This window comes from Bos indicus, chromosome 6 (genome assembly GCF_029378745.1).
Source record: "Bos indicus isolate NIAB-ARS_2022 breed Sahiwal x Tharparkar chromosome 6, NIAB-ARS_B.indTharparkar_mat_pri_1.0, whole genome shotgun sequence".
Classification (NCBI taxonomy): domain Eukaryota; kingdom Metazoa; phylum Chordata; class Mammalia; order Artiodactyla; family Bovidae; genus Bos; species Bos indicus.
Genome location: NC_091765.1, coordinates 67,298,918 through 67,326,143, shown reverse-complemented (window position 1 = coordinate 67,326,143; position 27,226 = coordinate 67,298,918). Strand labels below are relative to the sequence as shown.

Below are 27,226 nucleotides of genomic sequence, written 5' to 3'. Positions count from 1 at the left end.
TCAGTTCAGTTGCTCAGATGTGTCCGAATCTTTGTGACCCCATGGACTGCAGCATGCCGGGCCTCCCTGTCCATCGTCAACTCCTGGAATTTACTCAAACTCGTGTCCATTGAGTCGGTGATGCCTTCCAACCATCTCATCCTCTGTCATGCTCTTCTCCTGCCTTGAGTCTTTCCCAGCATCAGGCTCTTTGCAGATGAGTCAGTTCTTCGCATCAGGTGGCCAAAGTATTGGAGTTTCAGCTTCAGCATCAGTTCTTCCAATGAATATTCAGGACTGATTTCCTTTAGGATGGACTGGTTGGATCTCCTTGCAGTCCAAGGCACTCTCAAGAGTCTTCTCCAACACCACAGTTCAAAAGCATCAATTCTTTCGTGCTCAGCTTTCTTTATAGTCCAACTCTCACATTCATACATGACTACTGGAAAAACCATAGCTTTGACTAGACAGACCTTTGTTGGCAAAGTAATTCTCTGCTTTTGAATATGTTATCTAGGTTGGTCATAGCTTTTCTTCCAAGGAGCAAGCGTCTTTTAATTTCATGGCTGCAATCACCATCTGCAATGATTTTGGAGCCCCCCAAAATAAAGCCTGTTACTGTATCCATTGTTTCCCCATCTATTTGCTGTGAAGTGATGGGACCAGATGCCGTGATCTTTGTTTTCTGAATGTTGAGTTTTAAGCCAACTTTTTCACTCTCCTCTTTCACTTTCTTTAAGAGGCTCTTTAGTTCTTCACTTTCTGCCATAAGAGTGGTGTCATTTGCGTATCTGCTGTTATTGATATTTCTCCTGGCAATTTTGTTTCCAGCTTGTGCTTCTTCCGGCCCAGCGTTTCTCATGATGTACTCTGCATATAAGTTAAATAAGCAGGGTGCCAATGTACAGCCTTGATGTACTCATTTTCCTATTTGGAACCAGTCTGTTGTTCCATGTCCAGTTCTAACTGTTGCTTCCTGACCTGCATACAATTTCTCAAGAGGTAGGTCAGGTGGTCTGGTATTCCCATCTCTTTAAGAATGTTTTGCAGTTGTTTTGATCCACGCAGTCAAAGGCTTTGGCATAGTCAATAAAGCAGAAGTAGACTTGGCTCGTGAATGTCTAGGAGTCTCTGGCGGAGGTGTGGGTCAGCAGTGGCCTGCTGCAGGGCTAGGGGCACTCAGTGTAGCAGTATGCATGGGACCTTTTGAAGGAGGTCGCCATTATCTTCATTACTTCCACCATAGGCTGGCCCCAGGTAAATAACAGGGAGGAAACATAGCCCCACCCATCAACAGAAAATTGGATTAAAGATTTACTGAAATAGGGCCCTGCCCATCAGAACTAGACCCAATTTCCCCCTCAGTCAGTCTCCCCCATCAGGAAGCTTCCATAAGCCTCTTACCCTTCTCCATCAGAGGGCAGACAGACTGAAAACCACAATCACAGAAAACTAACCAGTCTGATCACATGGACCACAGCCTTGTCTGACTCAGTGAAACTTATAAGCCATGCCATGTAAGGCCACCCAAGATGGATGGGTCTTGGTGAAGAGTTCTGACAAACCGTGGTCCACTGGAAAAGGGAATGGCAAACCACTTCAGTATTCTTGCCTTGAGAACCCCATGAACAGTATGAAAAGGCAAAAAGATAGGACACTGAAAGATGAACTCCCCAGGTTGGTAGGTGCCCAATATGCTACTGGAGATCAGTAGAGAAATAACTCCAGAAAGAATGAAGAGACGGAGCCAAAGCAAAAACAATACCCAGTTGTGGATGTAACTGGTCATGGAAGTAAAGTCTGATGCTGTAAAGAGCAATATTGCATAGGAACCTGGAATGTTAGGTCCATGAATCAAGGCACATTGGAAGTGTTCAAACAGGAGATGGCAAGAGTGAACGTTGACATTCTAGGAATCAGTGAACTAAAATGAACTGGAATGGGTGAATTTAACTAACATAACCATTATATCTACTACTATGGACAAGAATCCCTTAGAAGAAATGGAATAGCCATCATAGTCAACAAGAGTCTGAAATGCAGTACTTGGATGCAATCTCAAAAATGACAGAATGATTTCTGTTTGTTTACAAGGCAAACAATTCAGTATCACAGTAATCCAAATCTATGCCCTGACCAGTAATGCTGAAGAAGCTGAAGTTGAACAGTTCTGTGAAGACCTACAAGACCTTCTAGAACTAACAGCCAAAACAGATGTCCTTTTCATTATAGGGGATTGGAATGCAAAAGTAGGGAGTGAAGAAATACCTGAAGTAACAGGCAAATTTGGCCTTGGAGTGCAGAATGAAACAGGTGAAAGGCTAATAGTTTTGCCAAGAGAATGCACTGGTCATAGCAAACATCCTCTTCCAACAACACAAGAGAAGACTCTACACATGGACATCACCAGATGGTCAATACCAAAATCAGATTGATTATATTTTTTGTAGCCAAAGATGGAGAAGTTCTATACAGTCAGCAAAAGCAAGACCGGGAGCTGACTATGGCACAGACCATGAACTCCTTATTGCCAAATTCAGACTTAAATTGAAGAAAGTAGGGGGAAAACCACTAGACCATTCAGGTTTGACCTAAATCAAATCCCTTACTGTTATACAGTGGAAGTGACAAATAGATTCAAGGGATTAGATCTGATAGAGTGCCTGATGGACTATGGACAGAGGTTCGTGACATTGTACAGGAGGCTGTGATCAAGACCATCCCCAAGAAAAAGAAATGCAAAAAGGCAAAATGGTTGTCTGAGGAGGCCTTACAGATAGCTGTGAATAGAAGAGAAGCGAAAGGCATAGGAGAAAAGGAAAGATATACCCATTTGAATGCATAGTTCCAAAGAATAGCAAGGAGAGGTAAGAAAGCCTTCCTCAGTGATCAGTGCAAAGAAATAGAGGAAAACAATAGAATGGGAAAGACTAGAGATCTCTTCAAGAAAATTAGGGATACCAAGGGAACATTTCATGCAAAGATGGGGTCAATAAAGGACAGAAATGATATGGACCTAACAGAAGCAGAAGATATTAAGAAGAGGTGGCAAGAATACACAGAACTGCACAAAAAAGATCTTAAAGACCCAGATAATCATGATGTTGTGATCACTCATCTAGAGCCAGACATCCTGGAATGCGAGGTCCAGTGGGCCTGAGGAAGCATCACTATGAACAAAGCTAGTGGAGGTGATGGAATTCCAGTTGATCCATTTCAAATCCTAAAAGGTGATGCTGTGAAAGTGCTGGACTCAAAATGCCAGCAAATTTAGAAAACTCAGCAGTGGCCACAGGACTGGAAAAGGTCAGTTTTCATTCCAGTTCCAAAGAATGCTCAAACTACTGCACAATTGCACTCATCTCACACGCTAGTAAAGTAATGCTCAAAATTCTCCAAGCCAGGCTTCCAACAGTACGTGAACCATGAACTTTCAGATGTTTAAGTTGGTTTTAGAAAAGGCAGAGAACCAGAGATCAAATTGCCAACATGCATTGGATCATCCAAAAAGCAAGAGAGTGTCGGAAAATTATCTACTTTATTGACTATGCCAAAGCCTTTGACTGTGTGGACCACAACAAACAATGGAATATGATTCAGCCATAAAAATGCATGATTTTTTGATATATTTCCATGTTACATGGCTGAACCTTGAAAATTTTCATTCTAAATGAAAGAAGCCACAAAGGAATTCCCATAAGGATAACAGCTGATCTTTCAGTAGAAACTCTTCAAGGAGGGAATGGCAAGACGTACTTAAAGTGATGAAAGAAAATAACCTACAGCCCAGATTATTGTACCCAGCAAGGATCTCATTCAAATATGAAGGAGAAATCAAAAGCTTTACAGACAAGCAAAAGCTGAGAGAATTCAGCACCACCAAACCAGCTCTCCAACAAATACTAAAGGATATTCTCTAGACAGGAAGCACAAAAAGGATGTATAAATTTGAACCCAAAACAATAAAGTAAATGACAATGGGATCATTTATCAATAATTACCTTAAACGTAAATGGGTTGAATGCCCCAACCAAAAGACAAAGACTGGCTGAATGGATACAAAAACAAGACCCCTACATATGCTGTCTACAAGAGACCCACCTCAAAACAGGGGACACATACAGACTGAAAGTGAAGAGCTGGAAAAAGATTTTCCCTGCAAATAGGGACCAAAAGAAAGCAGGAGTAGCAATACTCATATCAGATAAAATAGACTTTAAAACAAAGGCTGTGAAAAGAGACAAAGACGGTCACTACATAATGATCAAAGGATCAATCCAAGAAGAAGATATAACAATTATAAATATATATGCACCCAACACGGGAGCACCGCAATATGTAAGAAAAATGCTAACAAGTGTGAAAGGAGAAATTAACAATAACACAATAATAGTGGGAGACTTTAATACCCCACTCACACCTATGGATAGATCAACTAAACAGAAAATTAACAAGGAAACACAAACTTTAAATGATACAATAGACCAGTTAGACCTAATTGATATCTATAGGACATTTCATCCCAAAACAATGAATTTCACCTTTTTCTCAAGTGCACATGGAACCTTCTCCAGGATAGATCACATCCTGGGCCATAAATCTAGCCTTGGTAAATTCAAAACAATTGAGATCATTCCAAGCATCTTTTTTGACCACAATGCAGTAAGATTAGATCTCAATTACAGGAGAAAAACTATTAAAAATTCCAACATATGGAGGCTGAACAACACGCTGCTGAATAACCAACAAATCACAGAAGAAATCAAAAAAGAAATCAAAATTTGCATAGAAACGAATGAAAATGAAAACACAACAACCCAAAACCTGTGGGACGCTGTAAAAGCAGTCCTAAGGGGAAAGTTCATAGCAATACAGGCATACCTCAAGAAACAAAAAAAAAGTCAAATAAATAACCTAACTCTACACCTAAACCAACCAGAAAAGGAAGAAATGAAGAACCCCAGGGTTAGTAGAAGGAAAGAAATCTTAAAAATTAGGGCAGAAATAAATGCAAAAGAAACAGAAGAGACCATAGCAAAAATCAACAAAGCCAAAAGCTGGTTCTTTGAAAGGATAAATAAAATTGACAGACCATTAGCCAGACTCATCAAGAAACAAAGGGAGAAAAATCAAATCAATAAAATTAGAAGTGAAACTGGAGAGATCACAACAGACAACACAGAAAAACAAAGGATCATAAGAAACTACTATCAACAATTATATGCCAATAAAATGGACAATGTGGAAGAAATGGACAAATTCTTAGAAAAGTACAACTTTCCAAAACTGAACGAGGAAGAAATAGAAAATCTTAACAGACCCATCACAGGCACGGAAATTGAAACTGTAATCAAAAATCTTCCAGCAAACAAAAGCCCAGGTCCAGACGGCTTCACAGCTGAATTCTACCAAAAATTTAGAAAAGAGCTAACACCTATCCTACTCAAACTCTTCCAGAAAATTGCAGAGGAAAGTAAACTTCCAAACTCATTCTATGAGGCCACCATCACCCTAATACCAAAACCTGACAAAAATCCCACAAAAAAAGAAAACTACAGGCAAATATCACTGATGAACATAGATGCAAAAATCCTTAACAAAATTCTAGCAATCAGAATCCAACAACACATTAAAAAGATCATACACCATGACCAAGTGGGCTTTATCCCAGGGATGCAAGGATTCTTCAATATCTGCAAATCAATCAATGTAATACACCACATTAACAAATTGAAAAATAAAAACCATATGATTATCTCAATAGATGCAGAGAAAGCCTTTGACAAAATTCAACACCCATTTATGATAAAAGCTCTCCAGAAAGCAGGAATAGAAGGAACATACCTCAACATAATAAAAGCTATATATGACAAACCCACAGCAAACATTATCCTCAATGGTGAAAAATTGAAAGCATTTCCCCTAAAGTCAGGAACAAGACAAGGGTGCCCACTTTCACCATTATTATTCAACATAGTTTTGGAAGTTTTGGCCACAGCAATCAGAGCAGAAAAAGAAATAAAAGGAATCCAAATTGGAAAAGAAGTAAACTCTCACTGTTTGCAGATGACATGATCCTCTGATCCTTTAGAAAACCCTAAAGACTCCACCAGAAAATTACTAGAACTAATCAATGACCATAGTAAAGTTGCAGGATATAATATCAACACACAGAAACCCCTTGCATTCCTATACACTAATAATGAGAAAACAGAAAGAGAAATTAAGGAAACAATTCCATTCACCATTGCAACGAAAAGAATAAAATACTTAGGAATATATCTACCTAAAGAAACTAAAGACCTATATATAGACAACTATAAAACACTGGTGAAAGAAATCAAAGAGGACACTAATAGATGGAAAATGTACCATGTTCATGGATCAGAAGAATCAGTATAGTCAAGATGAGTATACTGTCCAAAGCAATTTATAGATTCAATGCAATCCCTATTAAGCTACCAACAGTATTCTTCACAGAGCTAGAACAAATAATTTCACAATTTGTATGGAAATACAAAAAACCTCAAATAGCCAAAGCGATCTTGAGAAAGAAGAATGGAACTGGAGGAATCAACCTACCTGACTTCAGGCTCTATTACAAAGCCACAGTCATCAAGACAGTATGGTACTGGCACAAAGACAGAAATATAGATCAATGGAACAAAATAGAAAGCCCAGACATAAATCCACGCACATATGGACACCTTATCTTTGACAAAGGAGACAAGAATATACAATGGATTAAAGACAATCTCTTTAACAAGTGGTGCTGGGAAAACTGGTCAACCACTTGTAAAAGAATGAAACTAGAACACTTTCTAACACCATACACAAAAATAAACTCAAAATGGATTAAAGATCTAAACGTAAGACCAGAAACTATAAAACTCCTAGAGGAGAACATAGCCAAAACCCTCTCCGACATACATCACAGCAGCATCCTCTATGACCCACTTCCCAGAATATTGGAAATAAAAGCAAAAATAAACAAATGGGACCTAATTAAACTTAAAAGCTTTTGCACAACAAAGGAAACTATAAGCAAGGTGAAAAGACAGCCTTCAGAATGGGAGAAAATAATAGCAAATGAAGCAACTGACAAACAACTAATCTCAAAAATATACAAGCAACTCCTACAGCTCAATTCCAGAAAAATAAATGACACAATCAAAAAACGGGCCAAAGAACTAAATAGACATTTCTCCAAAGAAGACATACAGAAGGCTAACAAACACTTGAAAAGATGCTCAACATCACTCATTATCAGAGAAATGAAAATCAAAACCATTCTAAGGTACCATTTCACACCAGTCAGAATGGCTGTGATCCAAAAGTCTACAAGCAGTAAATGCTGGAGAGGGTGTGGAGAAAAGGGAACCCTCTTACACTGTTGGTGGGAATGCAAACTAGTACAGCCACTATGGAGAACAGTGTGGAGATTCCTTAAAAAACTGGAAATAGAACTGCCTTATGATCCAGCAATCCCACTGCTGGGCGTACACACTGAGGAAACCAGAAATGAAAGAAACACGTGTACCCCAATGTTCATCGCAGTACTGTTTATAATAGCCAGGACATGGAAGCAACCTAGATGTCCATCATCAGATGAATGGATAAGAAAGCAGTGGTACATATACACAATGGAGTATTACTCAGCCATTAAAAAGAATACATTTGAATCAGTTCTAATGAGGTGGATGAAACTGGAGCCTATTACACAGGGTGAAGTAAGCCAGAAAGAAAAACACCAATACAGTATACTAACACATATATATGGAATTTAGAAAGATGGTAACAATAACCGTGTATACGAGACAGCAAAATAGACACTGAAATATAGAACAGTCTTTTGGACTCTGTGGGAGAGGGAGAGGGTGGGATGATTTGGGAGAATGGCATTGAAATACGTAAAATATCATATGTGGAATGAGTCACCAGTCCAGGTTCGATGCACGATACTGGATGCTTGGGGCTGGTGCACTGTGACGACCCAGAGGGATGGTATGGGGAGGGAGGAGGTTTCAGGATGGGGAACACATGTATACCTATGGTGGATTCATTTCGATATTTGGCAAAACCAATACAATATTGTAAAGTTTAAAAAAAAATAAAAAAATAAATGAAAGAAGCCAGACACTGAAGGCCACATAATACATTTATATGAAATGTCCATAGTAGGCAAATCCATAGAGACAGAAAGTAGGTTAGTGGTTGCAGAGTCTGGGGATAGGAGACCATGGAGAATGATTCTGATTGTTTCACGGCTTCTCTTTGGGTCATAAAAATATTCTAGGATTAAGTCATGGTGATTTTAGTTACACAACCATGTGAGTACACTAAACACCTCTGAATTGTACTCTTTAAAAGTCTACATTCTATGGTATGTGAATTTTATCTCAGTTTTAAAAAGGAGAAGAACATGTATAAAGATCCTTCTAACACTGATATGATTTTTTAGTAACATGCATAACAAAATTATTGTAAAGTATATATTAAAAATATTACTTGTCACATGAATTATCAAGGCAATGTAATTTCTTATTATTGTACAGTGTTTTTGTTTTCTTGTCCTCTTGTTAAAAATAACATTACATTTGATAATAATTTGGCCGTGTGGTATAAGAATTCTGAATATGTATGTATAATATATATAATATGTGCTGTATCATTTAGGGTGCCTTTAGCTTCAAGTAACAGAAACTCTAAATTAAAAGCAACATGGTAACATTTATTTCTTGCACAGTTAGACTGGTGTTAGAACTGCTTCCTAGTTGGTTAATCTGATTAATTCAGATACCTCATTGAGGGCCCAAATTTTGTCCTTACTTTGTACCCTTTATATAGTCTTTGCTCTCTGGCTATTTTCCTTTCTGATAAACTTCCCATCCAGTTAGTGAAGTTTCCAAAGGGAGAAATGGAAGATATTTGTGCCTTCAGCCATCCTTTTCTTTTAAGACTGAGGAAATTTTTCCCATAATAAAATTCTTTTCACTTTTCATTGGCCAGAGTTGGATCACATGACAATTTCTAAACTAGTCTCTCGAAAGGGATATAAAATATTTGTTTTGTTTTTTTAAATAGACTTTTTTTAAAGGATGACTTTTTAGGTTTGCAGGAGAATTTCACAGAGAGTACAAAGAGGTCTTGTTTTCCTGCCATTCACACACAGTTTCCCCTGTTATTAATACATTAGTGTGGAATTCTTTAAAAGTGTAAACTTTATGGCATGTGAATTTTATCTCAGTTTAAAAACCAAAAACATATATATAAAGGTCTTTCTAACTCTGACATAATGCTTTTTCAGTGGCATGTGTAACATAATTATTATTATGAGGTATATGTTGAAATTTATTATTTGTCACATGAACTATCCAGGTAATATAATTTCTTTCTTAGAGCAGAATTTTTTACAGCTGAGGAACTGATACTGATACATTGTTATTAACTAAAGTTTATAGTTTACATTAGGATATACTTTTTCAGTTGTATGTGCATAATGTCCTGCCTGCATCAGAATAGTTTCACTGCCCTAAAAACATCCTGTGCTACACTTGTTCATCCCTCACCTGCCTGTCCCTCAAGCCCCTGGAAACTGTTCATCTTTTTCTTTCTTTTACTGTCTCTGGAATTCTTCCTTTTTCAAATTGTCCTGTAGTTGGAATCCTACAGTATATAGCCTTTTTAGCATGTTGCACTTAATAATTTACATTTAATTTCCTGTATGTCTATTTATGGTTTGATGGCTCATCTCTTTTTATTGCTAAGCAATATTCCATTGTACCACAGTTTGTTTATTCATTCACCTATTGAAGGACATTTTGGTTGTCGAAGTTGTAGCAGTTATGAAGAAAGCTGCTGTAAACGTTCATGTGTAAGTTTTTTGTGGTCATATGCTTTCAACTCATTTGGGTAAATGTTTAGGAGTGCTGATTCTGGATCATATGGTAGACCTATGTTTACCTATATGAGAGCGCCATTTTGCATTCTCTCCAGCAGTGAGTGAGAGTTCCCTTTGCCCTGCATCCTTACCAGCAAATATTATTGTCAGTGTTTTGAATTTTAGCTGTCCTAATGGGTGTGTAGTAACAGCAACATCTTATTGCTGTTTTAATTGGCAGTTCTTTAATGGTAAATGATGTTGAACATCTTTTCATATGCTCAGTTGCCATTTGTATATATATAAAGTGTCCTCTGTTCAGATCTTGCCCATTGATTTAATTGAGTTGTTTGACTTATTATTATTGAATTTTAAGAGTTCTTTTATATTCTGCATAAAAGTCCTTTACCAGCTGTGTTTTTCCAAATATTTTCTCCCAGTCTGTGGCTTATCTTTTCATTTAAGTGTTCTTATTTAAGTGATTATGGCAGAGCAGATGTTTTGGGTTTAATGAAGTCCAACTTAGCCATTTTTCTTTCCTGGATTGTGCTTTTGGTGTTGTATTTAAAAAGTCATCACCAAACTCAAGGTCACCTAGATCTTCTCCTGTGTTTTATAGTTTTGCGTTTCACATTTAGGTCTTTGATCCATTTTGACGTAACTTCAGAAAGTTGTAAAGTCTGTTTGTATTTTTTTCCATGTAGATGTTCCTTTGTTCCAGCACCAGCCATATGCTGAAAAGTCTGTCCTTTCATCGTTTAATTGCCTTTCTCCTTTGTCAAAGATCAATCGACTATCTTTCTGTGAGTCTGTTTCTGGGCTCTCTGTTTGTTCCATTGATGTGTTTGTCTGTTCTTTCACTAATACCATACTATCTTAATCACTGTAGCCTTATAATAAGGCTTGATGTTGGGTAGTGTCAGCTCTTTGCCTCTGTTCTTCAGTACTGTGTTGGCTATCCTGGGTTTTTTTGTTTTTCCATAAAGATCGTAGAATCAGTTTGTTGATATCCACAAAATAACTTGCTGGGATTTTGATTGTAATTGTGTTGAATCTAGATGAAGTTGGGAAGAAGTGACATTTAACAGCATTGCACCTTTCTAAAGATGAACATGAAATATCTCTTCATATATTTAGGTCTGCTTTTATTTCTTTAGCAGTGTTTTATAGTTTTCTTCATATAGATCTTATTATTTATTTTGTTAGATTTATATCTTAAGTATTTCATTTTTCTGTGTGATAGTATAAATGGTGAAAGTGAAAGTTGCTCAGTCGTGTCCTACTCTTTGTGACCCCATGGACTATACAGTCCATGGAATTCTCTAGGCCAGAATACTGGAGTGGGTACCCTTTCCCTGCTCCAGGGGATCTCCCAATCCAGGGATTGAACCCAGGTCTCCCGTGTTGCAGGCGGATTCTTTACTAGCTGAGCCATAAGGGAAGCCCAAGAATACTGGAGTGGGTAGCCTATCCCTTCTCCAGTGGATCTTCCTGACCCAGGAATCGAACTGGGGTCTCCTGCATTGCAGGTGGATTCTTTACCAACTGAGCTATCAGGGAAGCCCTGATGTAAATGGTGGTGTGTTTTTAATTTCAAATTCCAGTTCAGCAGTTGGCTTTTGTATATTAACTTTGTATCCTGGAATCTTTCTGTAATCACTTATTATTTCCATATGTGTTTATTTTTTGTTAATTTAAAAACCAGTAGAGTTAGCATCTTTGCTTTAAAAATATTCTTTTTGAAGAATGTATAATGTTTTCATTTTTTTTCTTATAGGGAATGTCTTGGAAAACATGAGGTGAGTTACAGGCACAAGCTTTAACTAAAGCTTACAATCTATTAATATATTCCTCTTCTATATGATGGGTATTAGAAATAACAAAGTCAGTGTATTGTCTTTTTAGTGCTCTAAAGAGTATAAGAGTTTGTCTACTAAGTATTCAAAAATATACAGTGCTTTTATTTGAGAATTAGCCTATGAATATGCATTCACTACAGAAGCATTATATTGTTGAGTTTCCCTTTTAGGAATAGGATATTTTGCTTTTTGGCATTCATTCTTTGGATTTTTTTTTGATAGATTACTTTGATTTTGATAGTAATTATTAATGAAATGTATCAGATAGAACTTGTTCTCAAATGAATAACAATCATTTTGGAAACATGCTTCCAGTAGGCTGTGTATGTGTGTACGTTGCTGCTGCTGCTAAGTTGCTTCAGTCGTGTCTGACTCTGTGCAACCCCATAGACAGCAGCCCACCAGGCTCCCCCGTCCCTGGGATTCTCCAGGCAAGAACACTGGAGTGGGTTGCCATTTCCTTCTCCAATTGTATGAAAGTAAAAAGTGAAAGTGAAGATGTTCAGTCGTGTCTTACTCTTAGCGACCCCATGGACTGCAGCCTATCAGGTTCCTCCTTCCATGGGATTTTCCAGGCAAGAGTACTGGAGTGGGTTGCCATTGCCTTCTCTGGTGTATATTGCTAATTTTCCTTTTTTTCTTAAATTTTAAGGTGAGCCCTCTACCATGTCATGCTGTAGGACCTTATTCTTGTAAAAGAGCTTGCGGACGAACCTTAACCTGTCAGAATCATACATGTATGAAAGAGTGTCACAAAGTAACTGAAACAGATTCCTGCACTGACAAAAAAAAGGTAATGTCCTTGGATTGAATGTGTACATGGTTATGATATGCTTAAAACACTTTCTTTTAATAATTATGCCATAAATATTTTGCTATAATTTCTTCTCTCTTTTCTTGCCCTCATCCCTTCTCCTTCCTTGCTTTTCCTAAGACAACCAGCTTTAACACTTGGCGTATATGTCTCTGTATCTTTGTGCTAGCTCAAAATGGTACGACTTTTACTTTGGTACTCTTTACATGCTGTACCTGTGTTAATACATAGGATTTGATTTTATGATAAAAGTACAGAAATTGTCCTTTTTAGACAATAGCGGCAGTATCACCTCTACTGCTATCCGTTTATATCTCAAAGTTTTGTCTGGAGCATTTGCTCTCAGCTGTTTTTTAACTCTAAAATTGGTAGTAGGCGATGTTCACGATTTTAAGAAATTCTCTGTTGGCAGTAAATAACATCACAAATATGGGATATGTGTAAATTGTGTGAGGTTTACTAAAATTAGCATTTTACAAGCATATGTGATATCAACCTTAAAAAAAAGTCTAAAAATTGCCATTTTACATAGAAAAACAAATGTAGCTAATCAAATTTCAAATAATATAAAATTTTTTTTTTAAATAGTGTTTTTTCTTAGGTGTCCATTTTGTAGAGAATCCTAATTTAGTAGTGTGCTTAATAAGGAATAAGTCAAACATTTTTAAGCTTCATTACTAAGTAATGTTACATTAACAGATGTTTAAATTATTATATGAATTGTGTTATTGAAAATTTCACTTGCATTGTTAGATGTTTTGATCTTTGATTTGATAATTATAATACATGGCAACATAAATGTCCGTAGTATATTCTTTTTCGTGTGTAAATATATATGTAACTTGTATTGTTTATAATTTTTTCATTGAGCTATACCTTGATCCTTAGTAAAAATATTGTCATGATAAAATGAGGAAGATCCTGGACTTACAAAATCAAACTAATATAATGATTCAGAATCGCTTTAGAGAATAGCTGATGTATGATGTATGGCCAGAATATCAACTGAGTCAGAAAAAATTCATTTAAGGAAGTGGGGAATTACAGTTACCTTGGATTACTTGACATGGCTTCCTAGGCAGTGAATTGCTCTGGCAAAATACGAGTTATAAGTTATGTGCAATTCTTCTCGATGTAGCTACAAGTTCATCCCTGTCTCACATTCAGGGAAGGCTACTGCAGTGTGCGTGAATGAAAATTATTTTGGAAGATAACTTTGTAATCATTCTAGTTTATGTATTGAAAATTAAATAATTCAGAAACTTTTAAAATTCTTTACTGTAACATTTCAATTGAGTCTCCTATAGGTTCTGCTTTATCTTTTCTCAGTATATATGAAGATATTCTGTTACAAGTTCTTTATAGTCCCCTACTTAAATATAAATTTCTTGGGCCAGGAACCCTCTCCAATCTTGCATATTCCCAGTATATGAGACAATACCTGGCACATAATGCTGAATAAGTATTAATGGAATAAGTTAATATGTATTTTTTTAAAAAAGAAATTATAGAGGAATGTTTGATAATTGAAACACTTTTTCTTTGTAATCCTGCATGTCAAAAATAGATTAGAATTTTATGTCAATTAAAAAAGACATAGAGATGCTCAACAAATTATTAGACCTCTCTGGTCTAGTAATTTAATAATTTAACTAATATGTATCTACTAAAGAACTGAGTTTGTGTTGGTTGTTATTCAGTCGTGTCTGACTCTTTGCGACCCCATGGACCACAGCACGCCAGGCTTCCCAGTCCATCACTAACTCCTGGAGCTTGCTCAAACTCACGTCCATTGAGTCAGTGATGCCATCCAACCATCTCGTCCTCTGTCCCTTTCTTCCCCTGCCTTCAGTCTTCCCCAGCATCAGGGTCTTTTCCAATGAGTCGGCTCTTTGTGTCAGGTGGCCGAAGTATTGGAGTTTTAGCTTCAGCACCAGTACTTCCAATGAATATTCAGGATAGATTTCCTTTAGGATGGACTGATTTGATCTCCTTGTTGTCCAAGGGACTCTCAAGAGTCTTCTCCAACACTACAGTTCAAAAACACCAATTCTTCTACGCTCAGCCTTCTTTATAGTCCAACTCTCACATCCATACATGACTATTGGAAAAACCATAGCTTTGACTATATAGACCTTTGTTGGCAAAGTAATGTCTCTGGCTTTTTAATATGCTATCTAGGTTTATCATAGCTTTTCATGTAAGGAGCAAACGTCTTTTAAAATCATGGGTGCAGTCACCATTTATGGTAGTTTTGGAGCCCAAGAAAATAGTTTGTCACTGATTCCATCGTTTCCCCATCTGTTTGCCATTAAGTAATGGGATTGGATGGCATCATCTTAGCTTTTTGAATGTTGAGTTTTAAGCCAACTTTTTCATTCTCTTTCATTAAGAGGCTCTTTAGTTCCTCTTCACTTCCTGCCATAAGGGTGGTGTCATCTGCATATCTGAGGTTATTGATATTTCTCCTGGCAATCTTGATCCAGCTTGTGCTTCATCCAGCCTAGCATTTCACATGAATAAAGGACAGCAATTGACATGGATACTGTGCAAATAGGAAAAGGAGTACATCAAGGCTGTATATTGTCACCCTGCTTATTTAACTTATATGCAGAGTACATCATGAGAAACGCTGGGCTGGAAGAAGCACAAGCTGGAATCAAGATTGCCAAGAGAAATATTAATAACCTCAGATATGCAGATGACACCACCCTTATGGCAGAAAGTAAAGAGGAACTAAAAAGCCTCTTGATGAAAGTGAAAGAGGAGAGTGAAAAAGTTGGCTTAAAGCTCAGCATTCAGAAAACGAAGATCATGGCATCTGGTCCCATCACTTCATGGCAAATAGATGGGGAAACAGTGGAATCAGTGGCTGACTTTATTTTTCTGGGCTCCAAAATCACTGCAGATGGTGATTGCAGCCATGAAATTAAAAGACGCTTCCTCCTTGGAAGGAAAGTTATGACCAACCTAGACAGCATATTCAAAAGCAGAGACATTACTTTGCCAACAAAGGTCCATCTAGTCAAGGCTGTGGTTTTTCCAGTGGTCATGTATGGATGCGAGATTTGGACTGTGAAGAAAGCTGAGCACCGAAGAATTGATGCTTTTGAACTGTGGTGTTGGAGAAGACTCTTGCGAGTCCCTTGGACTGCAAGGAGATCCAATCAGTCCGTTCTGGAGGAGATCAGTTCTGGGTGTTCTTTGGAAGGACTGATGCCAAAGCTGAAACTCCAGTACTTTGGCCACCTCATGCGAAGAGTTGACTTACTGGAAAAGACTCTGATGCTGGGAGGGATTGGAGGCAGAAGGAGAAGGGGACGACAGAGGATGAGATGGCTGGGTGGCATCACCGACTCGATGGATGTGAGTTTGAGTGAACTCTGGGAGATGGTGATGGACAGGGAGGCCTGGCGTGCTGTGATTCATGGGGTTGCAAAGAGTTGGACATGACTGAACTACTGAACTGAACTGAACTGACATGGATACTAAGTTATGAGGGTTAAACATTTTTATTATCATTTCCAAGTTCAGCCATGATTACAAAAGAGGTACTTTGTTGAGCTACATTAAGGTCCATTTATTTGTAAATGTAATTTAATCTTGTCTTACTGAAGTGCATTAAAAAATAAATTAGACTGCTAGTCATTTTCTCTCCCTTCTGTATGTGTTTCTCCTTGGCCAGATGCAATTAACATTCCTAGAACATTGAATGCTTTGGTGATTTTTATTTGTGTGTTAACAGTGCGTTGATTTCTTTAGTTAGATGATGGTCATACTTCTTGAGTGGAAATTGGTAAGCTTTTACTGTTTCCCCCCCACCCCCTACCACTGACTAGGAAGTAATTTACATTTTAGTAGGAAAGCTTCGTGTAATCTAGTCCATTTTAAAGGTGAAGCAGTTTGATCAAATGAGGTTGGCAGACAAAAATCTTTGTGAGTAATGGTCCTATTGATAATCTTGCTGTTATTCATTTGAATATTTTTAGAAGAGTGAAAGCATAGCACCATTTTATTAACTGAATTTCTGAGAGCTGCAGATGTAGATATATACATTTTATAGGTTTAGCTGTATAGACATGTTAGATTTCTGTATTTCAGTGATGTATTTCCTTGGTACTTACCAGGCTGGCCCAGAATGCCTTCACTGTGAAGAAGGGTGCTCTAAATCACGGCCGTCAGGTTGTCCTCATCCGTGTGTCCTGCCATGTCACCCTGGAGAGTGCCCTCCATGTGTTCAGATGCTTAGAATAAAATGTCACTGCAAGATCACAAGTCTTTATGTGGAATGTAGGTAAGTAGACTGAAGAAATACTCTTGTTTTACCAGCCATTTTAACTGTTATCTTTTTTATAATTCAGAACCTTTAATACAGTACTTTAAGGAATATTTTTTCAGTGTGGTCCTTAGAGGCTGGAGGCCTTGATTTTCCGGTAGAGATCTGGAAGGAAGAAATGTAGGCTGTTTCACCTTCCAGATACTTTACCTTGATCTTAATCAGGGAAATTCTCTTTTTTCCATTTGGGTATTTCATGTAAGATTTTGTTAGGAAAAAACTTGCTTTTAGAAAAACAGCAGAAGCACTCCTATAGCAGATTGTTCAAATACCAGTGTCAGCTAGGGTTTTGTTGGTTCAAAGTTGACTTGCGTATAGTTACTTAGGCACAATTTTTAAATCGTAGATTTAAAAGTTAGGCTTTTGTTTATTGCAGACGTTACTGTTATGGCTATTATACTAGGATATGACTTCTATATTTTCCTTACTTAAACGTGCAAGTTTTTGCTTGTGGATTATGTGGAGGAAAAATTTTTTTTCATTTTTTTTCTGTTTAATCATGCTCTGACATAATTAACCATTTCACTTAAGTCTGTAAAGTGAGATTTTTATATTTTACTCAGATTAAATTTGGGAATATGAGTTTATTTCTGACTTTTTGGACCATACATTACCATACAGAAAAATGGTAATCAGTTTAGTTGCTCAGTTGTCTCCTACTCTTTGTGACCCCATGGACTGCAGCACACCAGGCTTCCCTGTCCATCACCAACTCCTGGAGCTTGCTCAGACTCACGTCCATCGAGTCAGTGATGCCATCCAGCCATCTCATCCTCTGTCTTCCCCTTCTCCTCCTGCCTTCAATCTTTCCCAGCATCAAGGTGTTTTCCAGTGAGTCATCTTCACATCAGGTGGCCAGAGTAAATGCTGATAGTTTCTTAAAAATATTTTTGTTACTTATACTCTGCTGCTGCTAAGTCGCTTTAGTCGTGTCCAACTCTTTGTGACCCCAGAGACGGTAGCCCACCAGGCTCCTTTGTCCCTGGGATTCTCCAGGCAAAAATACTGGAGTGGGTTTCCATTTCCTTCTCCAATGCATGCATGTATGCTAAATTGCTTCAGTCATGTCCGACTCTGTGTGACCCCATGGACAGCAGCCCTCCAGGCTCCTCTGTCCACAGGATTGTCCAGGCAGGAATACCGGAGTGGGTTGCCATTTCCTTCTCCCACTTAAATGGGGAAGTCAGATTTTATTCTTTTCAAATACTAAAAATATTTTGTTGAAATTAAAAAATTACAATTTTTAGTTTTAGAAATTTTGTAAGAAGAGTTAGAAGGAAAATTTTGCTTTATTAATGAGTGTTACTGAATGAAAAGAGGCTGTTTTCTTTTTTCCTTTTTTGGGACTGTGCCCTCTGTGAATCTTAGTTCCTCAGCCAGGGATCAAACCCATGCCCCTTGCAGTGGAAGCATGGAATCTTAATCATTGGACTGCCAGGAATGTCCCAAGAATTTGTTTTCTTTGGTCTTGCAGTGTCCTAAATTTACCCCTCTTGCTTCTTTTTCCTTTGTCATATGGTCTCCAAAGGACACCTTCTCTTTTTACCTTCTTCCACAAAGCATTGCCTTTCTAACACTGGCTCCTTGATTCTTGCCTACTTTTTAAAAGTGTCTTCTCTTGCTTTGATTTACCAAGACTTTTTCAGTATTTTTACATTTGTGGTGGACTTTTTCTTCTTGGTACACCTCTCATTTTTTCCAGAACTCTACCAAGCTGTCTGTAAAGATTTGCTATGGGAGCTTGAGAAATAGCTCTGCTAGGAGTTGGTGTTTATTTGTCTACTTACAGGTCATTTGCAATTTGTAGAAATTTCTATCTTCTAGTTTTGCTGACATCATGGAATTTCGGTGATTGTTTGTTATTAATGAGCTGAATGATTTTGGGTAGAAATGTTTGGAGGTAGATGGATTGGAAGTGGTTTCCATTACCACAGCTATTGAGTTCTTTTTTCCTTTTCTTGAATCCATGTTTTTATACAGAATTCTTCAGTCTCAGTATTTTTTCTGATAATTTCATTTACTTTCCATTTCATAAGTCATCTTTTCCTTTTAGTCATTTTCTGCTTCATGCAGTTTCTTCTGTAGAAATTAGTTATAAAAGATACAGGCCTTGAAAAACTTGTTTCTAATTATAGAGAAACAGGAACAAAATAATATTACCTCTTTAAGTTCAGAGGGGAGCACTTTACCTGTAAGAATGAAAATATAGAGCCAGTGTGAAAACTTTAGTTGTAGAGCCAGTATAAAAACTATGTTATTGTTACATGAAACTTTGTCAAGAAAATTGCCTGTGTTATCTAGGGTACAGGTTTTAGCTAATTTGATATATATACTTAAGATAATAGTTTTAACATTAGTGAGGCTAAACTTACAGTGTATTTTAGCAATTATGTCTAGTGAAGGGAATTGGAAAAGAAAGAATAAAGGAAAAGAGAAGAAAGGTAATAGGGAAGAGAAAAGTGGGATATGTATTATGGGGATTTTTAGATTGTCATTGGTTACTGACTCATCTATCTACTGTTCAGCTCTTTGTTAGAAAGTAGTTTTATTCATTGATGTTTATGTCTTCAGAGTTACCCCCTGCATCAGATATAAAAGCACAGACTGATTTTAAGTGAACTAACTGATTTTAAGTGAATTAAATGAATGATTTTAAATCATTTTCTAACATTAATAAATAGCTTAATCCAGAATCAACTGAAAAAAGTTTTTCTGATAAGCTTATTGCATTGCTGTTTGAAATTGTGAGCTGTTTTTAGAAAAACCATACTATAAAACGGACTTTGCTTTGACTGTCATTAAAACTTCCTCTCATCTTTTTAGAAAAATAACCACAGCTGATGTAAATGAAAAGAATCTCTTGAGTTGTTGCAAAAATCAGTGTCCTAAAGAGGTAAGATTTAATACAACTTTTTTACATCGTATTTCTTGGGCATTGTTTCTCTTTTGTTGTTTGTTCATCCTATTTTAGGTCTTTTCTGGACCCACTAGATATGTGGGCCCAGAAAGCAAAATGTGATTGATATGTGTAGAAACTTGTAGTTAGGGTCGGTGCACATCTGTTTGTAAAATTTTGGGATAGTAGGAGAAGGAATGACCCTTTGAAGATTTTTTTTATGACCTAATGTTTTCCCATCTTGAAATATAAGTAGATTAGGAACTGTGTGGCTCATGGGCAGCTGGACAGTAAATCTACAGTAGAAAAAACAGATCGCATGTGTGTGTGTGTATAAACCTTAAAGCTCATTATTTGAATTCGTATAAAGCATTCATGTATGAAGTTTTGCTTTTAGAGATTATGATGCTGGTACATGCATTGTTTTCAAGCTAAAAGTATCAAAAGTAGTTCAGAAAAATTGTTCAGAGTGAAAAGGTAAAAACTCACTGGGAATAATTTTGAGTATCACTGGCAGTAATTTTGAGAAACCAAAGCAGTCTATCTCTGACCAACTTAAAAGTTAAGACAGTCCTTTTTTGATCGTTGGAGTAGGGAAGTGACAGTTATTTGATTTATAAAGGAATTCTTTTTACTTATAACTGTACTAGTAGCACCTTTTTTCTTTAATTCTCTGTCTTTATATATTTACCTAAGTGTTTCTTATCCTATTTAGAATCAGGAAGAGATGACAGCAAAGTCTTAACTATAGTCAGTCTGTCTCTTTGATTAAAGAAAAAGCAAATCAATGCATGATATGCCTTTTTATTAACAGCATTTCCTTTTAACTAAAACTTTGGACACATTTGTGGGTTTTTATTTAAGAACTATTGGAAATTGGACCTGGGAATTTTAAAAGTCATGTGAGATTGTAAAAGGGAGAAATTTCAAGCAATACATGCTTATTTTAATAATCCTGTCTTTGTTATATAAGTGAAACATGAGGCATGGGATATTTCAAATTTAATTTTCTGAATTCTTCAAATTCTAAGTTTCCCCTTGTTAAAATAAATTTTCTTCTGTTCAGATTCAAGTTTCAGGTAATAAGTAGTTGAGAATGTTTTATTTTTAATCTGACAACAGTAATTTGGGATGAGATTGCTGTCAGAAATAAACATTTAATTCAGGGATCACTAATTTGCAATTTAGCATTGCCTTGGTTATGATTTGTTTGTGATCCTGTTATGACATTAGGGTGGGACTCGAGCTGAATATGCACTATTTATTTAGAAATTTTTCCCCCATGCTCATCATTTTTTAATTCTAGGACATTCTGGAGACCATGGTATTGCTAGTGTCTCCTTGGACTTTCTTGAAAAATATATCCTTAGGTTGGGAACAGTCCATATGGTTATTAAGGTTTAGAACAGTCTCAGAGTAGACAGGTGAACATTATTATGTCTAATAGAATTCAATCTAGTTTATGTTCTGATAAGGCTACAGCAGTGGTTTTCAAACTCTGATGTGCATCAGAATCATTATAAGCGCTTGTTAAAACAGGTTAATGGGCCCCACGCCAGAGTTCCTGATTTTGTGGGCCTGGAGTGGAGGTTCAGAAATTTGCATTTCTAATAAGCTCTTACATAAGGCCGATAATATTGGTCTGGTACAGTTTGAACCAGTAGACTATGATGGTATCAACCAAGAACTGTCTTTCTGAAATCTTAAACAGAAAGACAGAAATCTTAGACTGAAGATACAGGATTATGACAAATTCTGATGCATTGATAAATTTCTGTTTGTTTTCTCTTCCCTTTACCATACTATAGATTTCCTATGGGCAGCGACTATGTCATATTTGTCTTTGTATCCAGTCCCTGGTTGTACTTACTAGGTAGCTGGTAAATGTCTAATGAGTGTGAGTGTAAGAGTGAACTGTGGGGATGGCATAAATGTGTTCTAGTTACATTGCTTCTCTGATATACACTGCATGTGTCTATTGGATTGTTCAGTTAAGTTTGAATTAAAGGAAATACATAAAGATTGTGTGAAGAACTGAACCTTTATTTAAACTGTGGGTCACATATACAATTCTGCTTTTAAAAATCATTTCTGAATTTGGGTTTATCATTCCCATGCAAGCTTTTCTGTTTTTTACTTAGACACATTATTGAATGTCTCTGTATATCAGATTGTTCATGTGTAAAATGGAGGCAGTAGCAGTATTCATTTCAGAGTGCTGAATATTAAATGAATCCGTAACAGGTAAAGATCTTAATATACGGTAAATGCTATGGATGTTCCAGCCATGGTGATGATGATGTGGGTATTTATCCACAAATAATATTGGTATGCAAAGTTTCTTTAATTATTTTTAAGGAGCTTTTAAAATTATTGGGATTAAAATGGAACATTTTGAACTAGACAATATTGCTTGTTGGTAAGCCATTTATTTTGACTTACCAAAGTGCTAGCAAATGATATTAAGGGCTGAGTAGAGTAGAGGAAAACCATCTCACTTTAAATGGGAAGGGTGTAGGATATCTCATCTTTAAATGAATACCAGGGTTGGATGTTTTTAAACAATGTCTTTTTTTTGCTGTGAAATCTGTAATGAAGATACAGTCATTGTATATATTTTACATTCTAAGTAATTTTCTTTGGGACTACTTTTTTGCCCTTTGAGAATATAATCTGGCTTTTGAGATAATACATGCCTGCACATCTAACAGGGAAACGGTTAAGTGATTTGATTTTTTAAATAATGAAATGATTACACACTCAACAGTGCATAGAATGCACATGTACAGTATAAAAAATGGTTAAAAACTGAACATGGTATAACACTACCTAGGTCAAAAAATATAGCATCTTAGAAGTCTACCAAAGTTCCCTTTCTCTCCAGCACACTGAAGAGACAGAATAATGATCAGTAAGAGACCACACTATAGCCATGAGTCTATATAATTTCAAAAACATCTTCCCTTACTGATTCTGATATGTTTCCCTATTCACTTTCCACTTCAGAATCACTGATTTAAAGTAGAGTGCTTAATTACTTTCAGAGAAGATGACTGATGTAATTACATCCAAGATTAAGGAAAGAACAAGATGCTGTAAAGACATCTTTTGAAGGGAAAAAAGGATAGGTGGTGAGCTAATGCCAAGTGTTTGTCTTGTTTATGAAGACAGGCTAGAGGCACTGGCAGGAATGAGGTGAGAGAGAAGTGAGGAAGTCCCTGAAACAAATACTCTGAGACAGGTGTTTGATAGTGAATAAATATTGTGCTTGTTAAGTTGTGTTGAGGGCCTAGTATTAGGTGTAGAGAAAAACAAGACTGAAGTGGCCCAGGAATGCCTAGTGTGGATGGAACTCATTCTAGTAGGTAGCATTGCACTCTGCTAGGATTAGTGAAAATGCAGTGTGAATGATCCAAATTTAGTTTTGGTATTGTTAGGTAGTTAGAATAGGAAACAGGAGTCCAGAATGGCGGTGGCTAAAAGACAAGGAAGGGAAAAGCCCATGAAAATAGAACAATGGAAGGTCCAAGGACTGGAGTGAGGACCTCAGGTAGAACAAGCAGCACTCCTGGCTAGCCCAGTTTACATAGGGCAGGCCCACGGGGGAAGAAAAGATATATAAAAAGAGGAGCCAAAGGGAAAGGGGTCTCTCTCTCTCTCTCCCCTGCGCGCTGGGACACTCTTCTTTTTGCATCTGTGGGTCGACATGTCCTCATGCCTCGAGAATGGATTTTCCTGCTATTTTCTAAGTAAAATAGAGCTGTAACACAGAGCTGTAACACTGATTTGTCTAAGAGCTATATCACGGTCTGTTCAAGACCTGAGAGCTATAACACGGTCTGCCCAAGACCCGGGAGCTGTGACTCACCGAGGGCTTTAATGTCCGTCACTCCAAATCTTTGTTGTGACGAGACAGAACCGAGGAGCATACACTCGCCTGACGGTATGAATGTCTCAGCTAAAAATTTAAAAATTTGAAAGCTGGTTGCATACTCTAGAGAGACTAAAGACAATGGAAAAGGATTCTGAATTTCTTAAAATGGGTGGTAGAGTCAGGAATTTGAAAGATCAGTCTGGTGAATCATAAAGACTAGAATTCAGAGAATTTAGATATTTATTGAGGTGTCCACTATCTGTAAATATCTTTGTTAATGAATATGAGAGACAAAAAGAAATATAAAACCACTGCTCTTAACTAATTTGTAATAACAACCTTTATTATGATAGCTAAATATATTAAGCCCATGTAATCATCACAGCAGCTTTATAAAGTTTTATTACTCTTCCCATTTTTAGATGTGAAGCACAGAAAAGTCAGGTGACTTAACCAAGGTCCCATAGTTAGTCAACAGGGCATCTGGGATTCAGTTGTAGGCAGTATGATTTTGAAATTTAACCCTTAGCCAGTGGATGTCTTTTATATTCTGGTTGGAGAGACAGAAAAATATGAAGTGGTTTTAAAAATGTTTTTTAAGTTGAAAATAATACAGGCATTGTCACAACAGTTTAGAAATAGATTATTATTTTTCAAATGTAAGCAAACTCATGCCATGATTAATGATGATTTAAGCTGTATTTTCAAGTTTGTATAAGATTTGAATAGAAAAAAGAAGAGAACCCTTTGATTTGAAAGCTTGATTAAGATAAGAAAATAGTATATAAAGTCAAGGAGCACATAGACATCACAGCAATTACTGAATTAGTTTGGCTACCTATTTCGTATGTTTTAATTCAGAGTGGCAAGCCTTTTAGAGTAAAAGGCTAAGCAGTTGTATTACAATACAGTGGCTTAAGGACAAGGAAATTTTCTTTCTCACATAACAATGAAAGGGAATATAGATGTGTCACTGTGCTCCACGGGACCCAAGTTAGCAGGGCAGCTCTGTTCTCTTTGACTCATGGGATCCTCGTTGCCCTCAGTTCAGTTCAGTCACTCAGTCATGTCCGACTCTTTGCAGCCCCATGAATTGCAGCATGCCAGGCCTACCTGTCCATCACCAACTCCTGGGGTTCACCCAAACTCATGTCTATCGAGTCGGTGATGCCATCCTGCCATCTCATCCTCCGTCGTCCCCTTCTCCTCCTGCCCCCAGTCCCTCCCAGCATCAGAGTCTTTTGCAATGAGTCAACTCTTTGCATGAGGTGGCCAAAGTATTGGAGTTTCAGCTTTAGCATCAGTCCTTCGAATGAACACCCAGGACTGCTCTCCTTTAGAATGGACTGGTTGGATGTCCTTGCAGTCCAAGGGACTCTCAAGAGTCTTCTCCAACACCACAGTTCAAAAGCATCAATTCTTCAGCGCTCAGCCTTCTTCACAGTCCAACTTTCACATCTATACATGACTACTGGAAAAACTGTAGCCTTGACTAGACGGACCTTTGTTGGCAAAGTAATGTCTCTGCTTTTGAGTATGCTGTCTAGGTTGGTCATAACTTTCCTTCCAAGGAGTAAGCGTCTTTTAATTTCATGGCTGCAATCACCATCTGCAGTGATTTTGGAGCCCAGAAAAATAAAGTCTGACACTGTTTCCACTGTTTCCCCATCTATTTCCCGTGAAGGGATGGGACCAGATGCCACGATCTTCGTTTTCTGAATGTTGAGCTTTAAGCCAACTTTTTCACTCTCCTCTTTCACTTTCATCAAGAGGCTTTTTAGTTCCTCTTCATTTTCTGCCATAAGGGTGGTGTCATCTGCATATCTGAGGTTATTGATATTTCTCCCGGCAATCTTGATTCCAGCTTGTGCTTCTTCCAGCCCAGCGTTTCTCATGATGTACTCTGCATATAAGTTAAATAAGCAGGGTGACAATATACAGCCTTGACGTACTCCTTTTCCTATTTGGAACCAGCCTGTTGTTCCATGTCCAGTTCTAACTGTTGCTTCCTGACCTGCATACAGGTTTCTCAAGAGGCAGGTCAGATGGTCTGGTATTCCCATCTCTTTCAGAACTTTCCACAAGTTTATTGTGATCCACACAGTTAAAGGCTTTGGCATAGTCAATAAAGCAGAAATAGATGTTTTTCTGGAACTCTCTTGCTTTTTCCATGATACAGTGGATGTTGGCAATTTGATCTCTGGTTCCTCTGCCTTTTCTAAAACCAGCTTGAACATCTGGAAGTTCACAGTTCATGTATTGCTGAAGCCTGGCTTGGAGGATTTTGAGCATTACCTTAGTAGCATGTGAGATGGGTGCAATTGTGCGGTAGTTTGAGCATTCTTTGGCATTGCCCTTCTTTGGGATTGGAATGAAAACTGACCTTTTCCAGTCCTGTGGCCACTGCTGAGTTTTCCAAATTTGCTGGCGTATTGAGTGCAGCACTTTCATAGCATCATCTTCCAGGATTTGAAATAGCTCACCTGGAATTCCATCACCTCCACTAGCTTTGTTCGTAGTGATGCTTTCTAAGGCCCACTTGACTTCACATTCCAGGATTTCTGGCTCTAAGTGAGTGATCACACCATCTTGATTATTTTGGTCTTGAAGATCTTTTTTGTACAGTTCTGTGTATTCTTGCCACCTCTTCTTAATATCTTCTGCTTCTGTTTGTTAGGTCCATATCATTTCTGTCCTTTATCGAGCCCATTTTTGCATGAAAATATCGTTGCTCTAGATATCCTCATTTCCAGCATACTGGGAAGGGAAGAGCATGGACCTGTGTTCTTAAAAGCTTTAAGGCATGGAGGTGCACTTGATTACATTCCATTGGCCAGAGCTTAGTCACAGGGCTCTAACTTACCAAGATGTAAGGTGTACTCTTGGAGTAGAACCAGGGAGAACATTGAACATTTCTGGGAATTAAGATTATTTATATCTAAAAGAAAAAAATGAAAAACTTAGCCAGTTGTCCAAGATTTATCGACCCTATTGTAATGGACTTTTTCTTAAAATAGTTGTTGGGGGAAAGGGGAAGTAGAGTATGACTATAAATATGTAATTGTTTTATTTTGGTTTTATTTTAGCTTCCTTGTGGTCATAGATGCAAAGAAATGTGTCATCCTGGTGAATGTCCCTTTAATTGCAACCAAAAGGTGAAACTTAGATGTCCTTGTAAAAGAATAAAAAAGGTAAATATTTTAAGTTCTTAAAAATTCTTTTCTATGTACATTTTTGTTGGTTTTCTTTTTTTTGGTGGGGAGAGTGTGTTTTGGTAGTTCTTTGACTTTAATTTTTTGCCTTTTAATTTTAAGCTCTTATTTCTTAGAGTTTTTTCATTATTGGCCTATCTATTTCTGTAAATGCTTAATTTAAAAATCAGCATTGTTTGGCAGCTTAGTTTTCTGCAATTTAATAATTAAAGAGGATTATTTTATATTGGAACTGAGTTCAGTGCTGTTTTTTGGACAGAATCCGTGTTCTAGATTTGAGGTCTCCACATAAGTGACAGTGTGAGTAATGAAGTGAGTTTCATGATTTAAGAAATGGTCTGGAATGAACCTTTGTTGCTCTTACCTACTAAAGTTT

The 27,226-nt window shown here is 37.3% G+C and overlaps 1 protein-coding gene across 7 annotated transcripts in view; it reads left to right on the top strand.

The window, feature by feature from the left end:
- Positions 1 to 27,226, top strand: part of NFXL1 (nuclear transcription factor, X-box binding like 1) — a 60,668-nt gene that overhangs the window by 26,251 nt on the left and 7,191 nt on the right. For all 7 annotated transcript variants that reach the window (XM_070791397.1, XM_070791400.1, XM_070791399.1 and 4 more), the window contains exons 16-20: positions 11,637 to 11,658; positions 12,371 to 12,511; positions 16,660 to 16,826; positions 19,692 to 19,761; positions 26,725 to 26,829. In XM_070791397.1, the coding sequence (XP_070647498.1) occupies positions 11,637 to 11,658; positions 12,371 to 12,511; positions 16,660 to 16,826; positions 19,692 to 19,761; positions 26,725 to 26,829 (505 nt within the window). The remainder of the gene's footprint in view (positions 1 to 11,636; positions 11,659 to 12,370; positions 12,512 to 16,659; positions 16,827 to 19,691; positions 19,762 to 26,724; positions 26,830 to 27,226) is intronic.